At 38.4% G+C, this 26,333-nt stretch overlaps 3 protein-coding genes across 10 annotated transcripts; 2 read left to right on the top strand and 1 right to left on the bottom strand.

The window, feature by feature from the left end:
- Window positions 1-9,070: 9,070 nt before the first annotated feature.
- LOC116194945 (LOB domain-containing protein 4) lies at window positions 9,071-12,400 on the top strand. Its single transcript, XM_031523880.1, has 2 exons — window positions 9,071-9,523; window positions 11,799-12,400. Exons 1-2 carry the CDS (start codon window positions 9,344-9,346, stop codon window positions 12,093-12,095), a joined length of 477 nt encoding a protein of 158 aa, XP_031379740.1. The 5' UTR covers window positions 9,071-9,343; the 3' UTR covers window positions 12,096-12,400.
- Window positions 12,401-13,821: 1,421 nt separating this feature from the next.
- LOC116197043 (valine--tRNA ligase, mitochondrial 1) lies at window positions 13,822-21,626 on the top strand. Its single transcript, XM_031527050.1, has 21 exons — window positions 13,822-14,001; window positions 14,090-14,155; window positions 14,458-14,520; window positions 14,611-14,780; window positions 14,878-14,950; window positions 15,612-15,677; window positions 15,782-15,865; window positions 16,321-16,398; window positions 16,513-16,596; window positions 16,786-16,865; window positions 17,127-17,184; window positions 17,261-17,563; window positions 17,659-17,829; window positions 18,265-18,464; window positions 18,564-18,966; window positions 19,487-19,738; window positions 19,962-20,459; window positions 20,599-20,705; window positions 20,829-20,928; window positions 21,030-21,178; window positions 21,254-21,626. Exons 1-21 carry the CDS (start codon window positions 13,837-13,839, stop codon window positions 21,417-21,419), a joined length of 3,336 nt encoding a protein of 1,111 aa, XP_031382910.1. The 5' UTR covers window positions 13,822-13,836; the 3' UTR covers window positions 21,420-21,626.
- Window positions 21,627-22,030: 404 nt separating this feature from the next.
- On the bottom strand, window positions 22,031-26,044 carry LOC116197054 (uncharacterized protein At4g15545-like). 8 transcript variants are annotated; one of them, XR_004154983.1, is made up of 11 exons: window positions 25,514-26,041; window positions 24,898-24,966; window positions 24,684-24,737; window positions 24,431-24,494; window positions 24,223-24,291; window positions 23,848-24,096; window positions 23,553-23,598; window positions 23,368-23,446; window positions 23,135-23,274; window positions 22,932-22,977; window positions 22,031-22,461 (listed from the first exon to the last, which is right to left on the bottom strand). XR_004154983.1 is itself a non-coding variant. In XM_031527072.1 (10 exons), exons 1-9 carry the CDS (start codon window positions 25,799-25,801, stop codon window positions 23,182-23,184), a joined length of 1,011 nt encoding a protein of 336 aa, XP_031382932.1. In that variant the 5' UTR covers window positions 25,802-26,040; the 3' UTR covers window positions 22,031-22,461; window positions 23,135-23,181. The 8 variants fall into 8 exon arrangements, 5 of the variants coding, with proteins under 5 accessions (XP_031382932.1, XP_031382950.1, XP_031382942.1 ...); XR_004154984.1 differs by lacking the exon at window positions 22,031-22,461 and adding an exon at window positions 22,479-22,705; XR_004154980.1 differs by having other exon boundaries at window positions 22,932-23,274; window positions 25,514-26,040.
- Window positions 26,045-26,333: the final 289 nt, after the last annotated feature.

Genomic DNA, 26,333 nt, shown 5'->3' with positions numbered 1-26,333 from the left:
TTAATCAGAATCGAATTTTTGCATTTTGGCCATCGGTTCTTTTTAGTGGTTCCCTTTATATTGAGATGACTAAGAGACTACAAATCACTACATAATTCCCATATCTCAAGCAGCCGCCAAAGATTATTGCGATAAGATCTTATACCAACTCCATGTTCTTTCACATATTAATTATAAGTCAACTCCATGTACGTTTAATCAAAAAAACAATACTATTTGTTCTTGCAACTTGAAATGACAAATCCAAATTCCAATCAGCAGTTAAGCTATTCTCTAATTAGAAGCATGGTCTGTGGTGGGGGCAGTGCCTCTTTTACCATAAGAAAGAGAGTTTTATCTTATGAAAAACAAGGATATGGAAATAGTTACAATTTCAGCATACAGGAAAAAATTCGCCTACCAAGTATGATCTTCGATCGTTTGGTGATGACTTAACTCGCGCTTTTGGTGATTGGATTGATTTAACTTCATGGCTCTGTGTTTATTCGAGATCTCATCTCGAGAATTTCTCTACTATTTGATGAAATGTGGGTGGGTAAAGTAAAGGGAAGTTGGGTCCGGACACTCACAAAACCACGAAAACGTCGGTTGTGTAAATCAAATCAACTGATTCAAGAGCCACAACCCACCATTCGTGCATATATAATAAGGATTATAAATTAATTACTTCGTGATTTTAGAATTTTATGATAAAGATTTTAGTTTTGTTGGATCTGAAAGATAACACGTAGGACTTTCATTATATATATATATATATGTATGTATGTATGTGTGTGTGTGTAATATATATCACGCGGTGTGATGGTCACCTTCCAACAAAATGATTAGCTAATATATCTAACCATGTAGAGATCTTTTGGCTGCAACCAATAGAACTTCTGGTAATTGCACGATATCGCCAGAAACGACCCATAATATATAATATTTTTTTCGGTAAGTTCATAATGTATAATATTCAATCCATATATGCCTAATATATTTATATGCACTGGTAAAAAAGTTACGCGCTTGGCACGTAAAAATATAATCTTGTATCACCCATTAAGAAAACGTTTAGAATATATATAGAAAGTAAACATATGAATGAAAATTATATAAAATACCAACATGGCCGGTTGAAACTGTTCGGCGTTTGTTCCGTCAAAACAAGGTTTCAGGTTATAGTCATTGTGAATACAGAAAATTCATGTTATGAGAATTTTACCATTTAGTGGGCTGACCCGGCTAAAAAAGAGTAGTCAGGATCCAATTGGATTTTCGGATATCGAGATCCATACAAAAATATTATATAAAATTATTAATTAAAAAATATTATATAGAATTTATCTTTTTATTGTCAAAATAATAGTATATCCTCTTACATGTCTCAATCTTACTTATTTCGGATATAATATATATTTAATCTATTCAGTTTATGCTCAATCTAAATATCACAACAGCAAACACATAAAGAGGAACGTACATCAAAATGAAATATCTGATGCGAATGGGGTATCATGCCACATACGAGATGTCACTTGGTAACTAGATATTTCAGATTTGATTCTTATTAGGGGATGTTGAGCAAGCGTGGGCATTCATACATAGTACGACCTTGGAAAGCTAGACTTTGACGTGCAAAAAACACTTTTTCAAGCGAATTATATTTACCTCGATGTGAAGCTAACTACTAGGACTAGGCAATGACTCGCCCCAGGATACAACAAAGAGTAATTTGCAATATCGTAGCACTTCTTTATCTCCCGTTCAAACTTTTGGAAAAATCTGAAATAATGATTTTTTTTGGTAGAAATGAAATGATGAGTTATGATGATGTACTCTATTTATATCTATTACATATATAAAAATGTAGAGGTCAGTATTGTGTTTCTCCATATTTTTTTTCCAAAATACCCTTTATACTTTTTAAAGTATGTATTTATATCCTTATGTGTCTTTTCAACATAATTCCCAAAAAATATAACCGCTTAAACCTTCTCATATAGATCAAGCCTCTGCACCATTTACCAGTTTTTTTTAACACGCATTTCCATCAAATAAATCTCTCTCTTGAAATATACCCTAAGTCTCTCTCTCGAAATACAAAGCTAAACAAAAATAACTTTACATATTTTTACATACTAAATTCAATTTCATATTCTCACTGGAAAAAAAATAATATGCCTTTCTGTATACTAAATTTTTACACTTTATAACACATGCACCTATATCTTTACGAGTGTCTTTTTAATGTAATTTTATAAAAAAAATAAGCGCTTGCACCTTCTCATGTAAATTAAGCCTCGCACCAATTGTCAGTTTTAAAACATACATTTTCATCAAATAAATGTTGCTCTTGAAACATAAAACTAAAAGGAAAAAGATTACTTATTATAGGCATAATTCTATTCTATATTTTCATTGAAAATTTTTGTATATGCTATATGCTAAACTTTTACCTAAATATAGAATCATGTTTTTCACATTTACTTTCCAAAAATTATTCTTTATAGACTTTTAGTATTATTTGGATGTATTTGAGAAGGTGCATGATCATTTCTATGTGAAAAGTGTATGGTTATTTGTTGAAAGATAAAAAATTAAGAGACTTTTCTAAGTGTCTTTTCAATGTAACTAGTAATATTAAAAGGATATATATATATATATATATATATATATAAATAAGTCTCAATCATAGTTCTCTTCGTAAAGGACATATATAATCTCATGAGGTGAACTACGATTATGAAAAATACATCTAAAAACGTAAAAATAGAATTATAAAAAATCGAATAACGCATTTTTTAAGTCTAGTTCTTTTATGATACTAATAAATAATAGAATTCATATCAACCCTACTATATTTCTTTCCCTTTCTTTGTGATTAATTAGGTGCAACAAAAGGATCACATATACTAGCTAATAAGACCTACGAAATTAATTGCTTTATATAGAGATGTTTATACATGTACGCACCTCCCTTCAAAAAGTCCATTATTGAAAAATCGTTCTTGAAGACACGCCAAAAAATAAATGTTCTCGAAGATAGATATAGAAAAATTTGAGAATATTTCTCATGCCAAGTAGGAGTTTAAGCATCCTGGTAATGCGGCTAATGCCATATATATAGACTATGCCATTATATATTAGGGAAAATAGGCTAAAAATTCACATGGTTTCCCTAAATTTTTCAATCTAACAACTTTTCAAATTTTTGTATGAAAAATCAAAACGTTTCCTTCCGTTTCTCCCATCTTCTAATCCGTTAACTTTGGCTTTAACGGTGCTGATATAGCCGTTAATTCCTCTTATGTGGCGGACGAAAGTCTACGTGGAAAAAGATAGGTCATTTTAACCTAAAAAATTCAATAGTTTGAATTTTTTTCCAATCTACCAACATATAAAAAATATCTCTCCTTTTTCTCCTATCCCGACTCTCTCTCCTCTTTCTGGACTCTCTCTCTTCGCCCTCATCTCCCTCCGAACTCTCTCTATCTCCTTTCTTTCCTTGCTTTCATCTCTTTCCCCGACTCTCTCTTATCTCTCTGCTCTTTCCCTTTCCTCTCTCTCCGTTGACCCTCCTCTCTCTATCATCTCTCTCTCTCTCTCGACTCTCCTATCTCCTAACTCTCTCTTGTCTTTTTTCTCGCTCTTATCTTTGTCCCGACTCTCTCTCCTCTCTCTTGGCGCTCTCTCATCTTTCTCCCAACTCTCTCTTGTCTCTCTCCTCTTTCTCATCTTTCTCCATACTCTCTCTCCTCTCTATCTTTCTCGTCTCTCTCCTCACTCTTATCTTTCTCTCTCGTCTCTCTCCTTGTACTCATCTTTCTCCCGACCCTCTCTCCTTTCATCTTTCTCCCGACTCTCTTTCCCTCTCCTCTCTTTCTGTTGACTCCCATCTCTCTGTCATCCATCTCTCTCTCTTAACTCTCTATTCGCTCTCATCTTTCTCCCGAATTTCTCTCATTTCTCAGCATTCTCTCCTCTCTCTCGTCACTCACTCCTCTCTTTTCTCTCTCGTCACTCACTCCCCTCTCGACTCACTATCTTCTCTCTCATCTCTCTCTCCTCTTTTTGTCTCTCCTCTCTTCCAACTCATTCTCCTCTCACTCTCCTTTCTCTCATCTCTCTCTCCTCTCTTTCTCTTTGCTCTTTAGACTCACACCCCTCCTCTTATCTCTCTCTCGACTCTCTCTTCTCTCTCTCATCTCTCTCTCATCTCTCTCCCTCATCTCCCCCTCCTCTCTTTCTCTCTGAGAGAAAGAGAGGAAGGAGAGATGAGGGAGATAGATGAGAGAGAGAGTCGGGAGAGAGGGGATAGAAAGAGATGAGATTGAGAGGAGAGAGAGTCGGGAGAGAGGGCTAAGTGAGATGAGAGTGAGCCTAGAGAGAGGAGATAGATGGGAGCGTGGAGAGAGATCGGGAAAGAGATGAGCGAGCAAGGAGAGTGAGTTGAGAGAGAGGAGAGAGAGATGAGAGGGAGAAGAGAGAAAGTCGGGAGAGAGATGAGAGAGATGACTGTCGAGAGAGAGAAGATAGAAAGAGGAAAGAAAGGAGAGAAAGTAGAGAGCCAAGAGAGAGGAGAAAGAGCCGAGAGAGGAAGGAGAGAGATGAGAAAGATGAGACATGAGAGAGAGAGTTGGGAGAGAGATGAGAGCGAGGAGACATAGTCGAGATAGAAGAAAGAGGGATGAAAGAGAGGGGAAATAGTCGGGAGATGAGAGAGACGAGAGATATGAGAGAGTGTTGAGAGAGAATTTTTGATATGTTGATAGATTGGGGAAAATTTTCAAATTATTTGATTTTTTAGGTTAAAGGGACCTTTCTTCTTTTCCATGTGGACTTCAGTCCGCTACATAGGCGGAGTTAACGGCCACGTCAACACCGTTGAAGAAAAGTTAACTGATTGGTAGATGGGCGAAACGAAGGGAAACGTTTTGATTTGTCAAACTAAAATTTTAAAAGTTGGTAGATTAAGAAGTTTAGGAAAATTATGTGAAGTTTTAGGTTATTTCCCCCATATATTATGTCCATGTTTCATTATACAGTTATCCTATGCCTATATATATTTAAGGAAAAGTATAAGAACCCCCTTAAGGGTTTGAGCTTGGGAGATGAGAGAGAGTCGAGATAGAAGAAAGAGAGATGAGAGAGAGTCGAGAGAGAGGGGAAAGAGTCGGGAGACGAGAGAAAGGAAAGAGTGTCGAGAGAGATGAGAGAGAATTTTTGAAATGTTGGTAGATTGGGAAAAAAATTTAAACTATTTGATTTTTTAGGTTAAAGTGACCTTTCTTCTTTTCCATGTGAACTTTCGTCCGCTACATAGGCGGAGTTAACTGCCACATCAACACCGTTGAAATAAAGTTAACGGATTGCTAGATGGGCGAAACGAGGGGAAACGTTTTGATTTTTCAGACTAAAATTTTAAAAGTTGGTAGATTAAGAAGTTTAGGAAAATTATGTGAATTTTTAGGTTATTTCCCCTATATATATTATGTCCAAGTTTCATTATACAGTTATGCCTATATATATTTAGGAAAAAGTACAAAAATCTCCTTAAGAGTTTGAGCTTAAGATAAATTGAACCCAATGATTTTTCGAAAGACAACTAATACCCTATGGTTTACTTCGTGAGATATAAGGGCTGCCCTGACTGGCGGCCCCAGCCCTAGCCCTTTTTTTTTTTTTTCGAATTTTAGGACCAAATTGAAAAAATATTGAAAGTTTGAGGATAATAATGGTAAAAAAAAGTTGAAGGACCAAAAGTGATGAAAAAACTAATGGTGAGGTTCATCATGTTTCATGAAGTAAACCACATGGTGTTAGTTATCCCTCGAAAAACTATATGATCCAATTTATTCCAAGCTCAAATCACAATGAGAGTTTTTGTACCTTTTCCATATATATGTTATACGAGTATGGTAAGGTAATCCAATAGCATTTTTTTTTCTAGTTATAAGGAAGATCAATGACCTAATACAATATCAAAAATAGCATATCTAAATAAAGCGACACGAAAGTCTCACTGACGGTGATCAAATTTGAAATCTCATGGTTTCGGATGGAGATTTATACTACTACATCAAATTCCCTTCCTCAATAGCACGTCGTTTTAAATTCCATAATTTGGTTGATACGCATAAATGGTTGCCACTTGAGAATCATGTATTATATATATGGGCAACATGAAATTTTCCAAACTTTTTCCCCAAATTTATCAAAATAAATAATATATTAACAAGAGGTAGCAATTAGATGGCTTCGATTTTGGTTAAGTGATTGACCTTTCAACAAGTCCATCCGCACGTGTATCTATCAATCAATCATTTACCTACACCCCACAATCAGAATCTCCATTATTACGCATTTGAACACTTCCACACATAAAATTCTAAAAATAGAACGGCTGAGATAAAAAGATAAATCACGCATTTATAAAATTAAAAATAAGTATATCAGATCCAAATCATATCAAATGAGTGACACTTCTTTTGTGTGTTTGGATTTTGTCCAATTAATGCCCACAACTCACGTAAACACCCTGCAAACTTACAGAGCACAAATAAGTCAGGTCACATGGGTCATGTAGTTGGCCTATCAAATATTTTTAGCAAGAGTAATTTAGCTGGGTGCCTGCAAAAGCGAATAGGAACTACTATAGAACAAGGTGCATAACTTAAAGTTGAATGTCTTCAGATGACTGAATAAAATCTCAACAAAGCAAAATCTCATGGGATTAGGGTTATACGAGAAGTACCCTTATCCTCCTATATGCAGTAGAGTACGTACGGGTGAATTGCTAGCTAGCTAGACTGAGCCGCTCTACGATGGATTAGGTTTGTTGTAATTAAGAAAAAACCGTACTGACTCGTCCGAGATGTTTTGAACGAAATTGATATAGAAAATTAGTTTCAGAAAAATAATCACTTACTGCTTTTCAATTTCAACTTATTAATAGCTGAAGGACTTATAAATTGTAATCATATCGACTTTTCATATAAGATATATATACATATATACATATAAGTATATATATGCAATTTTGCATATATGTCAGGACGACGATAAAGAGACAAGAGCAAAATTATTAGGTTATCATCTTGATTAGTGCACGGTGGCCCCGATGGTGCCTCATTGACAAAAAGCTTATGAAAATGATATAGATGTGAGTCGATCGTGATGACTCCTATTCATAGATTATATTCATTTTATTTGCCTTTGAAAATATAAATTATAAATTATATTCTCTTATTTGAATTTGAAGATATAAATTACATATTATATTCTCTAACCTATATGACTATATCCAACATAATCTAATCCATCAACACGTAGAAGAGAATAAATGCAAACCTTTGACTAATCTCAAATCATAATGTAAAGAGAGCTTCATTTGATGGCAACTGGCGTGCATTAGCATAGTAAATAGCCCTCACATTTCCTTTGCATGCGTGGAAGTGTATATGTTATATATAATATATACGCCTTAAAATATAATTAACCTTTATTTTCTGAGAGATCTTAGTGCTACAGACAGAGAACAAAGTACGAAATTATGGAATATCTTTTATGTTAATTAATTCACGGCTGTTCTGAAATGTCAAAGCACTCGATATCCTGGTGATGTTATGTGTTAGCCAATATCATGCAATTAATACATATAATATATCACTATGTCCTTTATTGACATAGCAGTTAACCTAGAATCTTGTAAATCAGATTTTCAACCAAGTGCAGGACAAGAGGCAGCTCGTTCGGGCAGCACATTTATATAAGTTATATTTTCTACTTTATCGTGCGTTATTTGTCACGACATCACATGCAGAAACAGTATATAATAAGACAAAGAAAATTGAAGAAGTGTCCATATTCATATAGTTCAAGTGAGATGGTTAATCAGGTTCGGGTCCTATTCTAATTGGAAAAAAAGGGTAGTTGACAAACAGAAAAATATTATCGATATGAAGTTGATTCATATGGCAAAGGATTTGGTTTTTTTCCTCTCTATGAGGAATCTTTAGTTCAAATCTTGTTGAGAAACCGTGAGAAATGATTTCGATAGATAGGCCAAGATCCACGTAAATTGGCTGTTCCGATATGGAGGGCAATTATGTTACGCTTTAATCCCAAGAAATCCTAACCATTAAAAAGTTGGAGGAGAAATCAGAAAAAAGTTATGAAGAAAAACGTGGTGGGCCATGATAATACACTTTAGAGATGAGAAAAAGAATTGCAATCAAAGATCGTGTAGTGTAGTGGTATACGTTCTCACCTATTAACTAATTAAGAGATTTCAAATTCGATATTCAGTGGGAGTAAGTTTTAGTGTCTTTATAGCATATTTACTAGTACACTCTTATAATAAGTTGCAATAATTCATCAACTATTTGAAAACTCTCAAAATAGAGAAAATTCACGATTTGGAGAGATTTACAATTTAATGGAGGGACTCAGCTCTAATTTGGGTTAGTCACTCATAGGAGACTGAGAAATAATGGGGTTAAATCTGTTTAATATAAATATGACGGAATTGTAAAGACACTCATTATGAAGTTAAGGATTTACTTATTTAGCTTAGATGACATGTAGATATCTCATTCATTTACTTTTATATATTATAATTGATTGATTATAAATAATATGCGTAATACATAGATCATCTGTATCTAACCCTTTAATCATTATGCGTTAAAAAAACCCTAGAATCATTAACAAGGTAAAGGGCGAGGTTTTGGGATGGAGGAAGAGCGTCGAACAAAATTTTAGCAGAATTCAATGAATGAACTGGAGGAGTAAGCAATGAAATTTCCCGATCCAGCTTGCGTACGTAATGCTTCCACGTCTATCGGTTCCTCTAACTTTCATATATTCTACGAATACATTCGAAGTCGGGGATAGCTTCAGACGGTACATAATCAATTAAAGATCATATGAGTCACTTTCGCTCTTTATATTTCTTTCCCTTCTCTTTTCTCAGGTGAAAATAAAATAAAAGACGTACGACATCATATAAGAAAACATATATATATGGGAGAGAGCGATGTGTTTGGGGAGGTGAGGTGGAACAAGAAATCGCTCTATTAGCTCATTTTTATTAAAGGAACGATGTTTCTTGCCCAACAAAATCTTATTTGTTTCTCTTTGGGTGGGTCCTCCAAAAGATTTGCTGTCACTTGCTGCTCTATATAACATCCATTACCAATCCCTCACCAAAAGTCCCCTCCCCCCCTCTCATCTTTCCTTTAATCCTCAGTTTGCTTGCTTTAGCAGCTTCTTCATCTTCCTTTCCTTTTCAGACAAACCGAGGGTTTCATCCCGATATCTAGAACGTGCGCTCATATAGTCGAGAATCACATAAGGAAGCATGAAAGAAAGCGGAGGTAGGAAGCAAGGGGCAGTGTCTCCCTGCGCGGCTTGCAAGCTGCTGAGGAGGAGATGCGCGCAGGACTGCGTGTTCGCTCCTTACTTCCCCGCCGATGACCCTCAGAAGTTCGCCAGCGTCCACAGAGTCTTCGGGGCCAGCAATGTCAACAAGCTCCTGCAGGTTCGACTTCGACATTTAATTTCCTCTCTCTAGCTACAAAGTCAAAAGTCGTTTAACTTTAATTGGTTAGTTAAACGAAACCGTGGTTATGTATCATATTGTCAATCTACCTAGTGTCGCTTTCGCGCCGCACACATCACGTGTAAGATGGAATAACGGGTAACTCTTTGTCATGTACCGTAGAACCGGGTGTGGAATGAGGGTTGAATGAGAGGTTGCACGCGGCAACCATTAGCTTCAACTCCGGTTCTCTGATGGGATTGGAGCGCAACTATTATGAGGACAGTTTTAAAACATGATGCAAATATTGAATAGACATATGAAAAAGAGCAATGATAATTTATATTGTTTAATGGCGTGTTATCACAGGTTTTAAGATAGCCTCTGAACATCATTGTGAAAGGTTCGACTGTTAATTTAGTCTTCAATGTGATGCCCCACCAACCACTTAATAGATAGGTGCTCTCCAAATATTCATATATATACATGCATGTATTATATCTTAAACTAGCATTTCCAAGACAACAATTGGAATAAGGAGTGATTTAGCAGCAATTTGTTAAGCGAATTACTCGATTTATAATATGAATTTTTTGGAGATCTGATCCGGGGGTTCTAATAAGTCTTGACCGAGACTAATATTCTCATTCAGACGAAATGTACTAATTCTTTGACATGCGCATATAACAGATGCATTATGATTATATGCATGATAAATTTGAATCATGATGGACAGATCAATATCTTATAGGCATCCCCAACTCTCTGTTATCACTCTTGAAACAAATATAGTCTGCCCAAGTTTTACTCTATATATATATATATATATGTATACTCTCTTTCAATCCTTTCTTTAGCTTATAAATTAATGAGTAGAATAACTCTTGAAGCAACCGAAAAAGAAGTAAAAACAAGATAAAGTTGTCGCTCTGAATGGAGTTTGTGCTTACAAAGTTCCTCGTTTGAAAAAGAGGGTAAAAAAAGTCAGTCTTGTATAGTGGACATGGAATGCATGTCATGTCTTGGGGAAAAATTAAAATTATTATAATTAAATGTACATATTAAAGGAAAAGTGAAAAGGTTATCAATTATCATCCATATTTTTATTATTCTTTCTTTCGGTTATTGTGGTTATTACAGTTGCGGTGGATCCCCACCACTACCCCGGTTCATATTTATATCAACCCCAATTTGTCTTTAAAATGCGAACACTTTCCCGTTCTACACATAATATAATGTCGAGTGAGAGAGAAAAGCAATATAATATAATGGTACGCGTCTTTTAATTTTTTGAAACCTAAAATTTTAAGAGTATATTCTTGATATTGCGACTCAATGCATATGGTTTTACTAATTCGTCCGTTCTTTTCCATTATTAGACTCACGAGGGTTTTTTAATTTTTTTAAAAAAAGAGATATAGCTCATTTTACCAATTAATAATGGGTGTCTAGTCTTAGTCGTGGAAGAAGGAAAAAGCATACAAGATATAAATTATCAGTCACTCTTAAGCCAAAGCGCATGATGAAATAATGAAAGGGTCGGGAAAAAAAAAGATGAAATAAAGAAAGGGACCGCGTGTACTGTTGAAACATGAAGAAAAAATGGGTCTTGACTCTTGACTAAAGTGAAAAGGCCTAGGATATAATGCTTTACGACCACATGGTACGTGTGACTTTTCTAAGATTTAGCCTATGAAGAGGCTTTTTGTCCTCTCCATCCTTGTCCCCTCAATCCTCCCACAATGTTTGCCATCTTTAGACAAAAATGTATGTGTAGAATAATCTTGTGCCTTTTGCGATAATAAAGAGGGCATTACAATTGACGAACACTCCAATTAACTAAACCTCTCTGTTTTTCGTCGATATTTATTCTTTGTTTCTTTCTCTTCATTTGTAGAAAAAAATCATCCTATGTCTTTTTGCTATAATAACGAGGGTTTACAATTGACGAAGACTCGAATTAACTGAACCTCTATTCTTTTTTTTTTTGTCGATATTTTTCTTTGTTTCTCTTCTCTTCATCCGCAGAAAAAAGCGTATGTTTTGCCCTTTTTGGGTTCTACATCAATGAAACATGCGATGATATGGATGTGTACAAGTGTTTATATAGAGGCTTCATCTTGCTTTCATCGCGCATGACCTAATCCTGAGATCTATATACAACTTCTTGCCCTAGAGAAGCAGTTATGGTTGCACCATAGCATGATGTTACATATCCATGAACATATATATACATGACATGAGTTTGACTAAATTATGCGTATAAAAATTTTAGGAATTGCCGGAACACCAGCGGAGTGATGCGGTGAGCTCCATGGTGTACGAGGCCAACGCGAGAGTGCGGGACCCTGTGTACGGGTGCGTCGGAGCCATCTCGTCTCTACAGCAGCAGGTCGACGTCCTCCAAAACCAGCTGGCGGTCGCGCAGGCCGAAGTGGTCCACATGCAGCTGCGGCAGGGCGTCTCCTCGAACTCGAGGGAGTCCGGGAGCTCGCCCTCGTCCCGAGCCAATAACTCTCACCAGCAGTCATCCTATTATTCGATGGACATGGAGGAGTCTCTATGGAGCTAGCTTGACCTCTACTCCATGGCCATTTTTAACCCCATGCATGCTAGCTAGCTACCTCTCTCTCTTCCCTTTGTCGTATCATTGGGCCGAGCTTGCGTGTGTGTTGTCTATCTGATCCGCACGGTGTTTTCCCTTAATTTCTTCTGTTGCATATTAATATTTTGTACAATATATCTCCTCTCATAGAAAATCTCTATCTGACCCGAAGTCGATCTCTATGTATGCGATCTTGACTGCATGCCATGTAACATAATATGATGACCTACATATAATATTGATGATATATATAAGATAGATATTTATATGTACTCTCTAGTGTTTTTCCATCATCTTTTTTCCATATGCTTGTCGATTATATGGCATACAAGCTGCAGGGCCCCAAAGGGCCACGGCTCTCGATATACTCTCTATCTGCTCATGCTAAACATCAATTGCGTCGATGAGCGTGATCTGATTTATCTGTGATTGTGATATCAAAATGAATAAAAAGTAGCCTTAACTTATATATATACATCATTGTCACTATGGACAGTGGATTCTTCGTCATACAATTATGTGGGGGCAAGGGCTAATATATATAGATAGCGGCCGCCCAAAGCTTTTTAGCCCTATCAAGAGGATCCCTTTTCAAACATTTGTGAAAGTGAAGTGAAACTGAAACAGAGCCTCTCTCTCTGTTTTTTTTTTTTGGCCAAAACATAGACCCAGATTGACTATACATATGTATATGTACAATAGTATATTAGGTACAGTACATATATATCCTGATGGAGTACGTCCGACGTTTTGCATGGTGTTAGGGTACGGATTCTGGGCCCAATGTCATGTAGCCCGGGAACTCTTTATAAGACCGGCCCACATTCATGTGAGACCCCATGGGAGGGGCGGCATGCCCAGCCCAGACCGGACGGTCTAATGCCTGATTTGGGTATCGAGATGGCATACTGGTTTTGTTTTCCCATAGTATTATATATATATATATATATTTTCCTCGACTCATGGGCCTTATACAAGAATAAAAATTAAAGGGAAATAAAGGAACACACAACTTTCACAGATTAGGATCGAACACAGGACCTTTTGGTCCCGAATCGACGTCTTGTACCCTTTATCTAGTATCTTTTAACTTCCTACAAATAGAAGTACGTACATCTAATTAGACATTTGCGCACGTTTCATTCGCCATAAAACACGTCAAATCTACACTTCTACTAGTTGCTTGAGGTTGTTCCCGAGAAAAAGGTCGGATCTCTAATACCGTAATACATGGAGACAAATTTAGCCACCACATTTTACATTTACCACGTGATACACCCGTTATATATACGAGTTTCTCCCAATTCATATACACGAAGATCGCGAGAATATACCCATTCAAAGATATGGGAAATCTCGGATATCTCGACATTAGTCTTCTCCTATATATAATGATCCAGGTATATTTATCATTTCTAAGCGCTCAATACTCTAACACACGGAATCTGACTTAAGCGTTGCAGAGGGATGCGCCTCGATCACTTCGTGCAGCTTCTGCAGAGAGCAAGAGAGTTCACGAAGGCCTTGAGCTCGGGTTAAAAAGAGAAGGTATCTAATGCCTCAGTTTTATCTTCCCAATAATATCAGTTAGCGTCCAATTACCATCCAGTCCAGCCCACCCGCGGCCCATCGGCCCAGCCGAAGAACAAAGGAAGAAACGTTCATTTCACTAGGGTTTTAGCTTGAGACCGTTCAGAAAGTGGAACATATGCGAGCCTTTCCATCGTCAATACGCAAGCAGACAAAGCTCCTCATTCAACTCAGACTGCATCTTCACGCTCACGGTTGGCATCTGAGAGGAGAATCCTCCTCCCCCGCTCCATCCTCTTCTGCTTCGAATTCTCTGCGTTGGATTCACGAAGCCGGCAAGATGGTATTGGAATCAAAAGCTGATGAGCTCCAGCTTGATTGCTTGAGATGGGATTTCGCTGACGTTGGTGTGTTTGGACCTTTCTGTGCAGTCGCAGCCGGATAACAGGGTCGAGACGGTAGAAGACCTGGAGAGGAAGAAGAAGAAGGAAGAGAAGGTTCGTCCTGTTTGCGGCAAGATTGGCATTCTTTGATTCCATGTGGTTTCAGTTGCCGTGTTCATGATTTTTGTCTTGATTGAATGCAATTGTATGCTCATCGAGGATAGAGAATCGAATCAGTGCATGTATTTCCATGGCCGCGCCTCACTTTCTATTCTAATTTCATCCTTGGGTTAATTCGTTAACTCATGCACTCCGTTGAGAGGCTTAATGTCTTGTATTTAGTAGACGTTCACCGTTTTGTGAGGCTTGGTCGTCGACGTTCTGTCAATAGCGTGAACCTTTTTGTTTCTTGGCAGGCAAGGGAGAAGGAACTCAAGAAGCAGAAGGCTGCGGAGAAAGCAGCGAGGGCCAAGCTTATGGTAATTGTCCGTTATTTTATCTTTGCCATGCGGAATCCTATCATATTCGACTTTTGTCCTTGGCCATGCATTCATTCTTGTAATGTGAAGGCACAACAAGATGGAAACACCTCGAAAAAGAGCACCAAGAAGAATATAAAGAGAAATGCGGGTGAAGATAACCCGGAGGACTACATTGATCCTGAGACTCCTTCCGGTGAGAAGAAAAGACTCTCTATGCAGATGGCAAAACAGTACAACCCAAGTGCCGTGGAGAAATCGTAAGCATGAAATGCTTATTCATGTTGCGTGGATCTGATTCATGTCATTTCTCAACGGCTTGGAAGTTGGAAGTTTAGTTTTCTTTTGTTGATCTAGGTGGTATGCATGGTGGGAAAAGTCGGAATTCTTTGTTGCAGATGCCGACAGCTCCAAGCCGCCATTTACGATTGTGAGTTTTCCGCACTCGTAAAGTCTTGAAAGTGATATATGCAAATAGGAAAATTCTGTTGGTCGTAGTCTTGATATGGGGTGAGTATCTACCAGGCTTGTAACTCTGGTTGTGCACAGTAGAATGCTGCTGTATCACAACTCTGGATTTCTATCTTCCTATTTGGAAAGGAAATCCAAGTAGCTGTATTTGATCTTCTATCTGCGACTCATTAACTCACTTCTCGGAGCCTCAAAACATCCCATATTAAATTCTACAAATTTGCTAGTCTCTTTTCTCACTTATATATGATAGATACTTTAAAACATATACAATACTATCCCATGTACTTCAGCGAATTAAGTATGCCTCTTTTTTTTCTTTTTTTCATCTTATCTTATTGTAATTAGCTGATAAAAGAATCCCTTGCTTTTATATTAAAATATGACATACTTTCTAAAGGCAGACACCGATAAAAAAGAAATTAACACCTATTTGACTAATAAGGAAGGAGGTCTATCTAATGTCATGACAGCTTTCTGGAGAATCTAATGTTGCTTTTTGCGTTTAATTTATGAGTAGTCGAGGATCTTGTCCTTCTGTTCTACTTTTATTAGTTTTTGAGATTACATTACTTCACCATGTTAGGCTTTATGTCTTATTTATGTTTTGTATTCTATAGGTTCTTCCCCCTCCAAATGTTACAGGGGCGTTGCACATTGGTCACGCACTTACCACTGCAATAGAGGTTCCAAATTTAGCTGTTTCCATCTCTCTCTCTCTCTCTGTCTCTGTCTCTCTCTCCAAAGTGACTTCTAGGGACATCCTCTTGATATATCTCTTCTCACACAGGATACTATTATCAGATGGAAGAGAATGTCTGGATATAACGCACTTTGGGTCCCTGGGATGGACCATGCTGGAATAGCAACACAGGTTAAATTTCTTTCTAGCCTTTAGTTTTTTATTTCTCTTTTGCCAACAAAAAGGAAGTGATATTGGACTGCCCAATTTGTGAACATGACAGAAGAATTGTTATGTATGTTAGTGCTCTATTATTGGAATCTTCATTTTTTAACACAATAAATAATTTAAAATTTAACGGTCAGTTTGATTCTAATTCTTCTAGAATATTGAAACATAATTAAGCAAATAACTCTGGATCATTGTCCAATGGTGAAATCAAATAAGGGTTGCAGTGGTTCATCTATGAATACTTGCTTCTTGTGGTTTAGCCATTGGGGCAGGGAGAGCAATGGTATGGAAAAAAATTGAGACCTGGTGGATACTCTTTTAAGATTTGATTATTGGAAGATAAGGAAATTTTAGATTTTTTTTTATAAAATTTTTTATTGTGCCATGATTTGCAACCTTTTAACCCCATTTTGCAGGTTGTAGTGGAAAAGAAGCTCATGCGCGAAAGACATCTGACAAGGCATGATATTGGTCGTGAGGAATTTGTAGCTGCGGTGAGTTTCATATCCTAATTAAGCATCGAGCAATACTTCATTTTCATGGTAATGTTAGCAAAATTTATTTTTATTAATGTACAAGTGCATCCAAATGATCGTTCTTCTAAATAGGTATGGAACTGGAAGGAGGAGTATGGTGGCACTATATTAAAACAGCTACGCCGTTTGGGTGCATCACTTGACTGGTCCCGTGAGGTGATTGCTTTTGATTTTAGAACTTATTGTTTGATATGTTCTCGAGTTATTAATGATGATGATTACTGTGTATTTGTTTCATCGGTCATAATTATCTGCTCGATGGATCTATATTGTTCTGTGTTTACAAAAATTTAATAACTAGTCCGGACCTCTAACCTTGTACCTCTTTTTTTTTTTTGCCCCCAGTGTTTTACAATGGATGAGAAGAGATCAAGGGCTGTTACAGAAGCATTTATTCGATTACACAAAGAAGGACTTATCTATAGGTATGATGATTCAACCTTTTCTCCATTATTAGATGTTCAGTGGAATGTTCACGGCTTCACGCTCCTCTTGTTTGTATACTTATATTTAGATTATCTGCTTCTTTTGTTGGCTGCATGGCCTTCAGTTCCTTGGGTCTGTACGTTAAATTTCCTGTTACCAGTTGATTTAATTGGTTCTATTTTTTATATTATAAGAACATTTTCTGTTAGATTTATCACATGGTTGTATAAGCTGATGCGTATTACTATCTTTTCCCCCAGAGATATCCGCCTTGTGAACTGGGACTGCATTTTGAGAACAGCAATATCTGATATTGAGGCAAGAATATGCTCTACATTTAATTTGTGATGTCGAGATATTCTCTTTCTTAAGAGGATGGACTTGCCTATTGTAGGTAGATTACGTGGACATAAAACAAAGAACTCTTCTACCAGTACCTGAATATGACCATCCAGTGGAGTTTGGTGTTCTAACATCCTTTGCATATCCTCTGGAAGGAGACCTGGGAGAGATAGTTGTTGCAACCACAAGGGTGGAGACCATGCTAGGTGATACTGCTATTGCGATACATCCTGACGATGAAAGGTACGCTCACTTGCATGGCAGATACGCTGTCCACCCATTCAATGGAAGAAGACTTCCTATTGTTTGCGATGCAATTCTCGTTGATCCAAGTTTTGGCACGGGAGCCGTTAAGGTAGAAGACCTTCATAGTACTCTGAAAACCCTCTAATTACTTATTATGTTGTCTATATGCTTTACATGGGTTTTGGTACATATTTTTGTTTTCAGATCACTCCAGCACATGATCCAAATGATTTTGAGGTCGGAAAGCGTCACAATCTAGAGTTTATTAATATTTTCACCGATGATGGTAAAATTAATGGCAATGGTGGCCCAGAGTTTGTCGGCATGCCGCGTTTTAAGGCTCGTCAGGCTGTGACTGAGGCACTGAAGACAAAGGTATATATATATAGCCTTTTAAATTTTACTTTGAAGTGAGATTTCTTCCCTCCTTCAAGTATTCATCTCGTTGATTTCAATATTCTTATTTGCTTATGGAAGAGAGAGATTTTAAGTTGCTAGGAAATGCAATTTTCAGATGCCCTCCTCCCTTAAAACAGTCAGACATATACCCAAATAATGCTAAGTCTGGGACTAGTTCTTCGAGGAGAAGTTCATTCCTAGCATTTTCTTGTACTAATAATTTCTATTTCTCAACTTCTAGACGTAATAATATGTTTCCTTTCACTTAATTCAGTATGCAACATTGGCATGTAAAAGCAAATTATCATAGGTAAAAAGGACACGTGGAAAACAATCTATGTGCTTTAATATAGCAAAAGAGTTCATTTCTACATCTTCCATCTTTAATAGTTTGTTGATTTATACATTTAGGATCTCTATCGAGGTGCTAAAGACAATGAGATGCGACTTGGCCTTTGTTCAAGGACCAAAGATGTCATTGAGCCACTGATAAAGCCTCAATGGTGGGTTAATTGCAATACCATGGCGAAGGCAGCTCTAGACGCAGTTATGGATGAGAACAACAGGAAGATTGAAATAATCCCCAAACAGTATGCAGCGGAATGGAAAAGGTATTTCATTTTATTTTCATTGAATTTGCTGCATCTTTAAATTAAAGTAATTATATTAGTACTGGGACTTCCCTCTGATTGTATAATTTGACATGACAGATGGCTTGATAATATAAGGGACTGGTGCATCTCAAGGCAGCTTTGGTGGGGCCACCGTGTTCCTGCATGGTATGTAACTCTAGAAGATGATGAACTGAAAGAGCTTGGTGTATACAATGACCATTGGGTGGTTGCTAGAAATGAGCAAGAGGCTCATGCAGAGGCCGCAACGAAATTTGCTGGAAGGAATTTTCAATTGCACCAAGATCCTGATGTGCTTGATACCTGGTTTTCATCTGGTCTTTTCCCATTATCCGTTTTGGGTTGGCCTGATGATACGGAAGATCTGAAGACTTTCTATCCCACTTCTGTCCTCGAGACTGGACATGACATCCTTTTCTTTTGGGTTGCTCGGATGGTGATGTTGGGAATGACGCTGGGAGGTGACGTGCCTTTTAGGAAGGTGAGTTGATTTGACAATATATCACATCTTGGATATCATAATTTGCCATTATATAATAATGACTAAGGTACATATTTGCCTTGTTGATGTGGACTTTGAACTCCTGATAATCGCTTTCTAGCTAGAAAAGAAACCAGCTTGCTGGACCATTCAGTTGGTTTACTCATCGTCTTGGGCATATAGTTCTTTGGAATGTTTTCCTACTATGGAGCTGGTGTTTATCCACATTAAGTTTGTCTTAACTATTTGTTTTTACTGAGGTGAATAGATGTGGGATTTTCTCCAAACAATTTGATTTCTTGCGACAATGTTATTTGAATCAAATGTTACATTCTGCTATTGCTTGCTTAAAAGTGACCCCTCTCTTTTTTTTCAAAATATTATGCAGTGGCTTATAGATTAGATGCATCATGCTGAAATTGATAGCTCAGCAGTGAAAGTAAATAAAGTCGAAGGCTCTTTGCTGCATTAAGACTCAATAGTGCTCTGTAGTTAATTCTAGGGGTTATGCTTTTTGCAGGTTTATCTTCACCCAATGATCCGCGATGCACATGGGCGTAAGATGTCAAAGTCTTTGGGCAATGTCATAGATCCATTAGAAGTGATCAACGGAATAACCCTTGAAGGCCTTCACAAGAGGCTGGAGGAGGGTAACTTGGATCAAAGGGAATTGTCGATCGCAAGAGTGGGACAAGCTAGGGACTTCCCTAATGGTATCGCTGAATGTGGCGCCGATGCTCTTCGATTCGCCCTTGTTTCCTACACGGCTCAGGTCCATTCATACCTTTGCTCAAATAATATTTTTACCTATGACTCGATCCTAATGACTCGATCCTTATGGCCTGTTTGACACTCTTGAGGGAGAATGTAATTCAACAATATTGAGTTATGACATTCCTCTAAACAAAACATTCCATTTAGTGTTATACATTCTGACCTATCCTTGTATTGCTAATTTGAAATTGACTATTCTATATTTAATAATCCATTTCCAGTCCGACAAAATAAATCTGGATATCTTAAGAGTGGTGGGTTATCGTCAATGGTGCAACAAATTGTGGAATGCCGTTCGGTTCGCTATGAGCAAGCTCGGAGATGACTACATCCCTCCTGAAACCCTAGCTCCGGAGAGCATGCCTTTCAGCTGCAAGTGGATATTGTCTGTGCTAAACAAGGCCGTGTCAAAGACAGTATCATCACTGAGCACATACGAGTTCTCCGATGCGACCACAGCCGTTTACTCATGGTGGCAGTATCAGTTTTGTGATGTTTTTATCGAAGCAATCAAGCCTTACTTTGTGAGGGAGGATGCCTTTGCCTCTGAAAGGACTGCTGCACAATATGTTTTGTGGGTGTGTTTGGAGAATGGGCTAAGGTTGCTTCATCCTTTCATGCCATTTGTTACTGAAGAATTGTGGCAGCGCCTTCCTTCACCAGAAGGTGTGAAGAGAAAGGAGTCGATTATGATGAGCGATTATCCGTCTCCTCTTGAGGTAATATCTGGTCTGACTGAGATTTTAGCCATCAAAAGTTCTTCCCACTCTTATTATTTCAGTAGCATTCAAGTTTAAATTGTAGCGGTAATTATAAATTCGTTTTTGTTTGATTGATGTGTTTGATCTCAATTTTCAGTGTTGGACCAATGAAAGGGTGGAACAGGAGATGGATCTTGTGGAGTCTGCAGTAAAAGGCTTCAGGTCTCTTAGGTCAGCTGTGCTTACAAAGCAAAAGAATGAGAGGTCAGTTTGTGGGGATTTTCTTCCCTTTTATCTAATTTAGCCTGGCAACTTATTTATCAATGAATGACCTCTTTAATATAGGGTTGTATTAATATCATCATCCCACTGACTGTTTTTCTTCAGGCTGCCTGCATATGCATACTGCCAAACTGAGGAAGTTTGCGAGATTATGAATAACCGTAAATTGGAGATAGTAACCCTCGCTACTTTATCATCATTGGAGGTAATGGCGGATCTGTTACCAACCACTGGCATTTCCCTTTTTTGTTTATCCTGTGACCTATCAAACTGAGATCTCATTACTGCCCCAAACTTGCCTTGCAGGTTCTGTTGAGTGGGAGGGACGATGCTCCCACTAAATGTGCTTTCGAAAACGTAAACGAGAACCTCAAGGTCTATCTCAAAGTTAAGGGCGACCTTGATGCAGAAGCAGAGCGTGAGAAGATCCAGAATAAGATGGAAGAAAATCAAAAGTGAGTAGCGGATTGGATATGTCACTTAGGTTCTGTTCATTTTCCCTAAATTCATCTTGTCTTTACATTTTGCAGGCAGCAAGATAAACTTAGGCAGGCTATGAATGTAACTGGGTACGGAGAGAAGGTACCAGTTCGGATTCAAGAAGAGAACGCTAACAAACTTGCCAAGCTCATTCAGGAATTCGAGTTTTTCCAAAAGGAAAGCTCGCGAATAGAGGCTGAGATGGAAGAGCAGTAACTCAGATACTTCCCCATTGGATCGAAAGCTAACTCTATTTTCTCCCCCTCATTCTATTTGTAATATTTTGGAATATAATACCTTCTCCGCGTTACTTGGGACTATACTCTTTTGTCACATAGTGCCCTTTCTTTTTCCATACTGAAAAGTTGTCCTGTGTCTTCTCATCATAGTAAGATTATATATTTCGTAGTCTACCAGCGGGAATAAACTTGCTCTCCGGTTGCCCTACTTATATCGGGCTCCTTTCTTATCCACGCAATAATAGCATCTATAGAATTGCAGGGTTGAGAACCAACAGGGAAGACAGATATATGCACCATCAAGTCCGACCACATTGTCACCAGCTGTTTCAGCAGCGTCTGACTGCCTCATACTTCACTAGGGAAATGAATTGGACGTTATTCCAAGATCACCGGACATGGACTGGGCCTATAAGCCAATAAATGGGCCTCCACTAGGTCCGTTGGGCCCAGATATGCATACCTGGCCGAGAAGCGGTAATCTTGTCCAATGCAAACCGTAAGAAAGCTGTCGCAACGAGAAGAAAATTCATTTGATAACTTAAGCAGGTCGACATTGCAGTGCACGTGAACATGGAGCATACTACATGCCAATTTGGTATTCCCCTTGTTTGCTAAGAGAATTCCTCTGCAGACTGTTCGGGATATGAAAAATGCGACCATGAGAAGAAATTTCATATGATAACTTAAGCAGGTCGACATTGCAGTGCACGTGAACATGAAGCATACTACATGCCAATTTGGTATTCCCCTAGTTTGCTAAGAGAATTCCACTGCAGACTGTTCGGGATATGAAAATGCGACCAAACTTCACGCTTATTTACAGAGGACTTCCTAGAGAAAAACGAGGCCTAGGCCTCTCAGTTGCCTGCTCAAACTTCAGCCTCTGCATCAACAGCAACTCCATTTGGCCATTCGGACTAGTTGTATGGCATTGAGATGAGCAACAAACCATCACTCTTTTTTTTTTAAGTGCTGGGGATGAGTAATCCAAAGTTCCGGATAATGATAGTCAATTCCTAGAGAGGCAATCATATTAGTGCTTATCCCTCACTGGGAATCAGTAAATATTGTCCAAGACAAAAACGAGAAAAGAAAATGTTCGACGAAAACTATAGAAATTGTGAGGGAACACTTCCTAACATGCAAATAATTGAAGTTCATGGCAGTCCACATTTGAAGCTTCATCTTGACAATCCAACATCTAAGAGTACAATTGGATAGCAAACAGCTACACCCTTTAACACCAGAATGCGATATAAGCTGGACAAGTAAAAGCATAAATCATCACAATTACTACAAGGAAAAATGGAAATATATACAGATACATATGTGATGTGTAATGTGTATATATACCCAAGCAGCCAAAAATGCAACAAAAGAGATTGTCATTGCCCATGCATGTTCGGAAGGGGCCAAGAATTATCTCAAGAAGGCCAAATTTCATAACCTTACTTTAGGAAAGATGCTAAAAGATGGCCTTGCATACCTTAAGGATTTGAAAAGCGGTAGCAATTCTAGAAACAAGTGATTTCCTACATTGAAGATTATCCAATTATTATAACTTGGGCTAGCACACATGAACAAAACCTTGTTTACAGGTCCAAGCCGTCCAACCATTCCCTATTAAGCTTAATCCTATAAACACAAGAGGCTGAAAGTGGCCAAAATCTTGGAGGAACTGATACACACCTTCCAGTAAGAAGCATCTTCATCGGAGATTACTCAAAACTATAACTCTAATGAACATTTCGGTTGAGCAATCCCTGGAATGATAGATAAAGGTCCTTGTTTTCTGTTCCAAATATTTCCTCTGCTTTCCTTAGAGTCTCCTGAAAGCATGAAGAGAACTCAAGGTTTAGTTTAGTAAAGAGGGCAGAAAGCCATACTAAAATTCAAATCGGATGACAAGAACAGCTTGTCACCTCCCGAGTTTGCTTTTGAGCATTTAGTTCCTTGATGTTTGCCAAAAATGCGCTAAATTGTTCATATGATAAACGGGTCCTGGATTCCCAAAAAAGAAAAATAAAATCCTCCATCAGGTGCCATATTGTGAGCAACATAAGAATTGATAGTTGGAAGATAATACACAGTAAAACAGCCAGAGTACCTGGCTTGCCGGAAGAATTCTTTCCCATCAATTCGGGGGGTGCGTCCTGAACACATTTTAAAACAGTATGAGGATAAGGTCACAAGAAAACATAATTAACTAGCAGGCGCAAGGTACATAATATTCAATATCTAGCAGAGATTACAAAGGTGCTATTGCCAGAACAAAATTTTAGAGTAAGATGACTAGACGACTCCTAGGAAACGGCGCTAGGTGGATCAAACCAATGCTCCTACAAGATGTGCAAAGAGAACTGATCATTTTACAAGATAGTAACAGCTGTTAGAACAAGAACCTGGCAAAGAACGTCCACGCGGGGGAGAGTTTGCTGCTGATGACTGCTGACTTGATGAATACCATGAAGACATAACATTCCCTCCTGATTTTATGGGAGATGCTGCACCCGAAGTTCTTTGGGGAGACCCAGCAGAAGAATATCTTCTTGGAGAGCCGGCAGTGGAAATAATTTTTGGTGTTCCCGTTGGGGTAAGTCTGGGTGTAATATATGGAGTGATGGAGAACTTTTGCACAGCATGCCGTGAATCTGTAGAAAAAAGAGTAGTGGATCAGTAATTTAGGTCGACAAACAACAAGATCACAGGAAACAAGCAAGAGAGCACTCAATCACATGGAAATGTATAAATATATAAAGCAAGAGTCAAGTAAATACTTTCATCCATGCTATTCCTAATATCCGTCGAGCCATTGTAAGATTGATGGGACCCATAGCCATTTGTACCTTCATCCACAAGGTAACAAGCATATTTTTATGCACAATCAAAAAGATGGAAACCAACAGTAAAAAGTTGTGTTGAGGTCAGAATGCAGAAACTCTTCGTAGTATACAATAATTTTCAATTTATAGATGGGTTCTTTACCGTTTTCTAGGTACAACTTAGGATTCGATTGATCACAGGTCCCGATGTCAATTGTTTCAGCATGCTGCGAGAGAAAGGTTACATAATGCGATGAGCCAATAGATTAACGTTCTCATAAGAAAAGACATGTCAGTGCGACAACGGACAACCCTATCCTCGGAAAAGAAAATGAGAACAAAGAGGAAGAAAAGAGAGACGAGGCATTATCTATCAAACTCGAAGATATGAATGGATAGCGGGCATGGAATCTTACAGATGAGTTGTCTTCATTCAGCGATTGCATAAGCTGCCGCTTAAAGGTCTCCAGCTGTCAAAGAGTATGTCATTCATTCTGCTAAATGATAGCATGCTACCCAACTACTCAACCAAAAGGTTCTACATGGAGAGCGATACCAGCTCAATCAAATTAAGGCATATGATAGAGCCAATAGTGACTGAAGTATTAAAAAATTCAGAATGAGAATCACCTTTGCCAGATCACGGCTGAGCTTCTTTACAGTCATGGATAATGAATCACGCTCCTGGGAGAGTCTCATCTTCAACCAGAAATAAGACAGCACAACAAGCATCAGCTCGAGATTTCAAGAGGACAACAAAGAAGAAAGATGCTGTTTTTCTAGCTTAAGAGGTATATGTGGTCCCTCGGAACAAACTCAATTTCAAGTATTATACAAAGACTTCAGGTGTGCTACCAATAGCTCATTCAATAAAACATAACTAGTTCGGTATATCCAACGAGAAGAGGCCTGAAGCGTAAGAAGAGGGCAGCCTATCCCTCACGATTTTGCAGACCTAAACAATCTCACCACGAAGCCAAAATGCATATTCACATTAATGATCCTGAACCGAAGCCATCATCAAACACCGAAGAGGCCAATCCTGAATATAATGAGCTTAATTACCTGAATTCAATTACAAAATCTTCCAAACACAACAATTCATCGCAACTCTGAAACATCTATGCGACCACGAGTGTACTAATTTACGCTGTTCATCGGATTCCAAAGGTAACTCCAATAGCAACCATTATCGAAGTGAATTGCAAAAAAACCCGGTGCGAATCAATCAGGAACAGGAGCGTACATTCTCATCGAGGGCGGCCTTGAGCCGGGAATCAGCGTCCTGGTGGGCGCGCTCGAGGCGGAGGACCTTCTCCTCGAGCTCGAAGACGAGGCGGTCCTTCTCGTAGAGCTTCTGGCGGAAGCGGGAGGCGTCGGACTCGAGCTTGGAGACGCGGGAGGCGATGGCCATGGAGGTGATCTTGCGGGCTAGATCCAGCTGGTCGTAGGGGTCCGTGGGTATCACCGACAGTATCTCCTCGGGGAGGTCGAAGTCGGGCCCACCACCGCCATTGCTACCGCTGCTCGACATCACTGATCAAATCCCCCCTCCTCCCCCCAGAAACGAAAACACGACAACACAATAGAGAGAGAGGGACAGAGGACAATGCTCTGACAGATTAGCCCCCCAGAGAACGATGATATATTAAATTAAAAATCTTCACTTTTTTTCGCAGAGCTCGGCGAGAGGCAGACCGGAGAGAGAGAGGAGGAAGAACAATGGAGGAGAGAGAAAATGGGTTGTCCAAATTTGATGAGGAAATTAAGGATAAGGAAAAATATTAAATAAAATCACGGAAGGAAAGTGGGGAGGAGGGAGGGACCGGGAGGAGAGAGAGAGAGAGAGAGAGAGAGAGCGTGTTAGGTTTTCTTTTTTAAATTAAAAAAATTTAATATCATAGCGGTCTTTGTCTTTATCTTTGCCTTCGTCCTTGTCTGACTTTTGAATTTTGGGGAGCTTTTCCTTTCCCTCCAAAATTGGGATTTTTTCTTCTCTTTTCGCTAGGGCAGGGAAAAATTGGACCGTGCGATGGTTTGTGTCAGGTCGAAAATTTCCAAGATAA

The sequence above is a fragment of the Punica granatum genome, chromosome 1 (genome assembly GCF_007655135.1).
Source record: "Punica granatum isolate Tunisia-2019 chromosome 1, ASM765513v2, whole genome shotgun sequence".
NCBI classification, from domain to species: Eukaryota; Viridiplantae; Streptophyta; class Magnoliopsida; order Myrtales; family Lythraceae; genus Punica; species Punica granatum.
The sequence above is the reverse complement of the archived record's forward strand: the minus strand, read 5'-3'. Positions and strand labels throughout refer to the sequence as shown.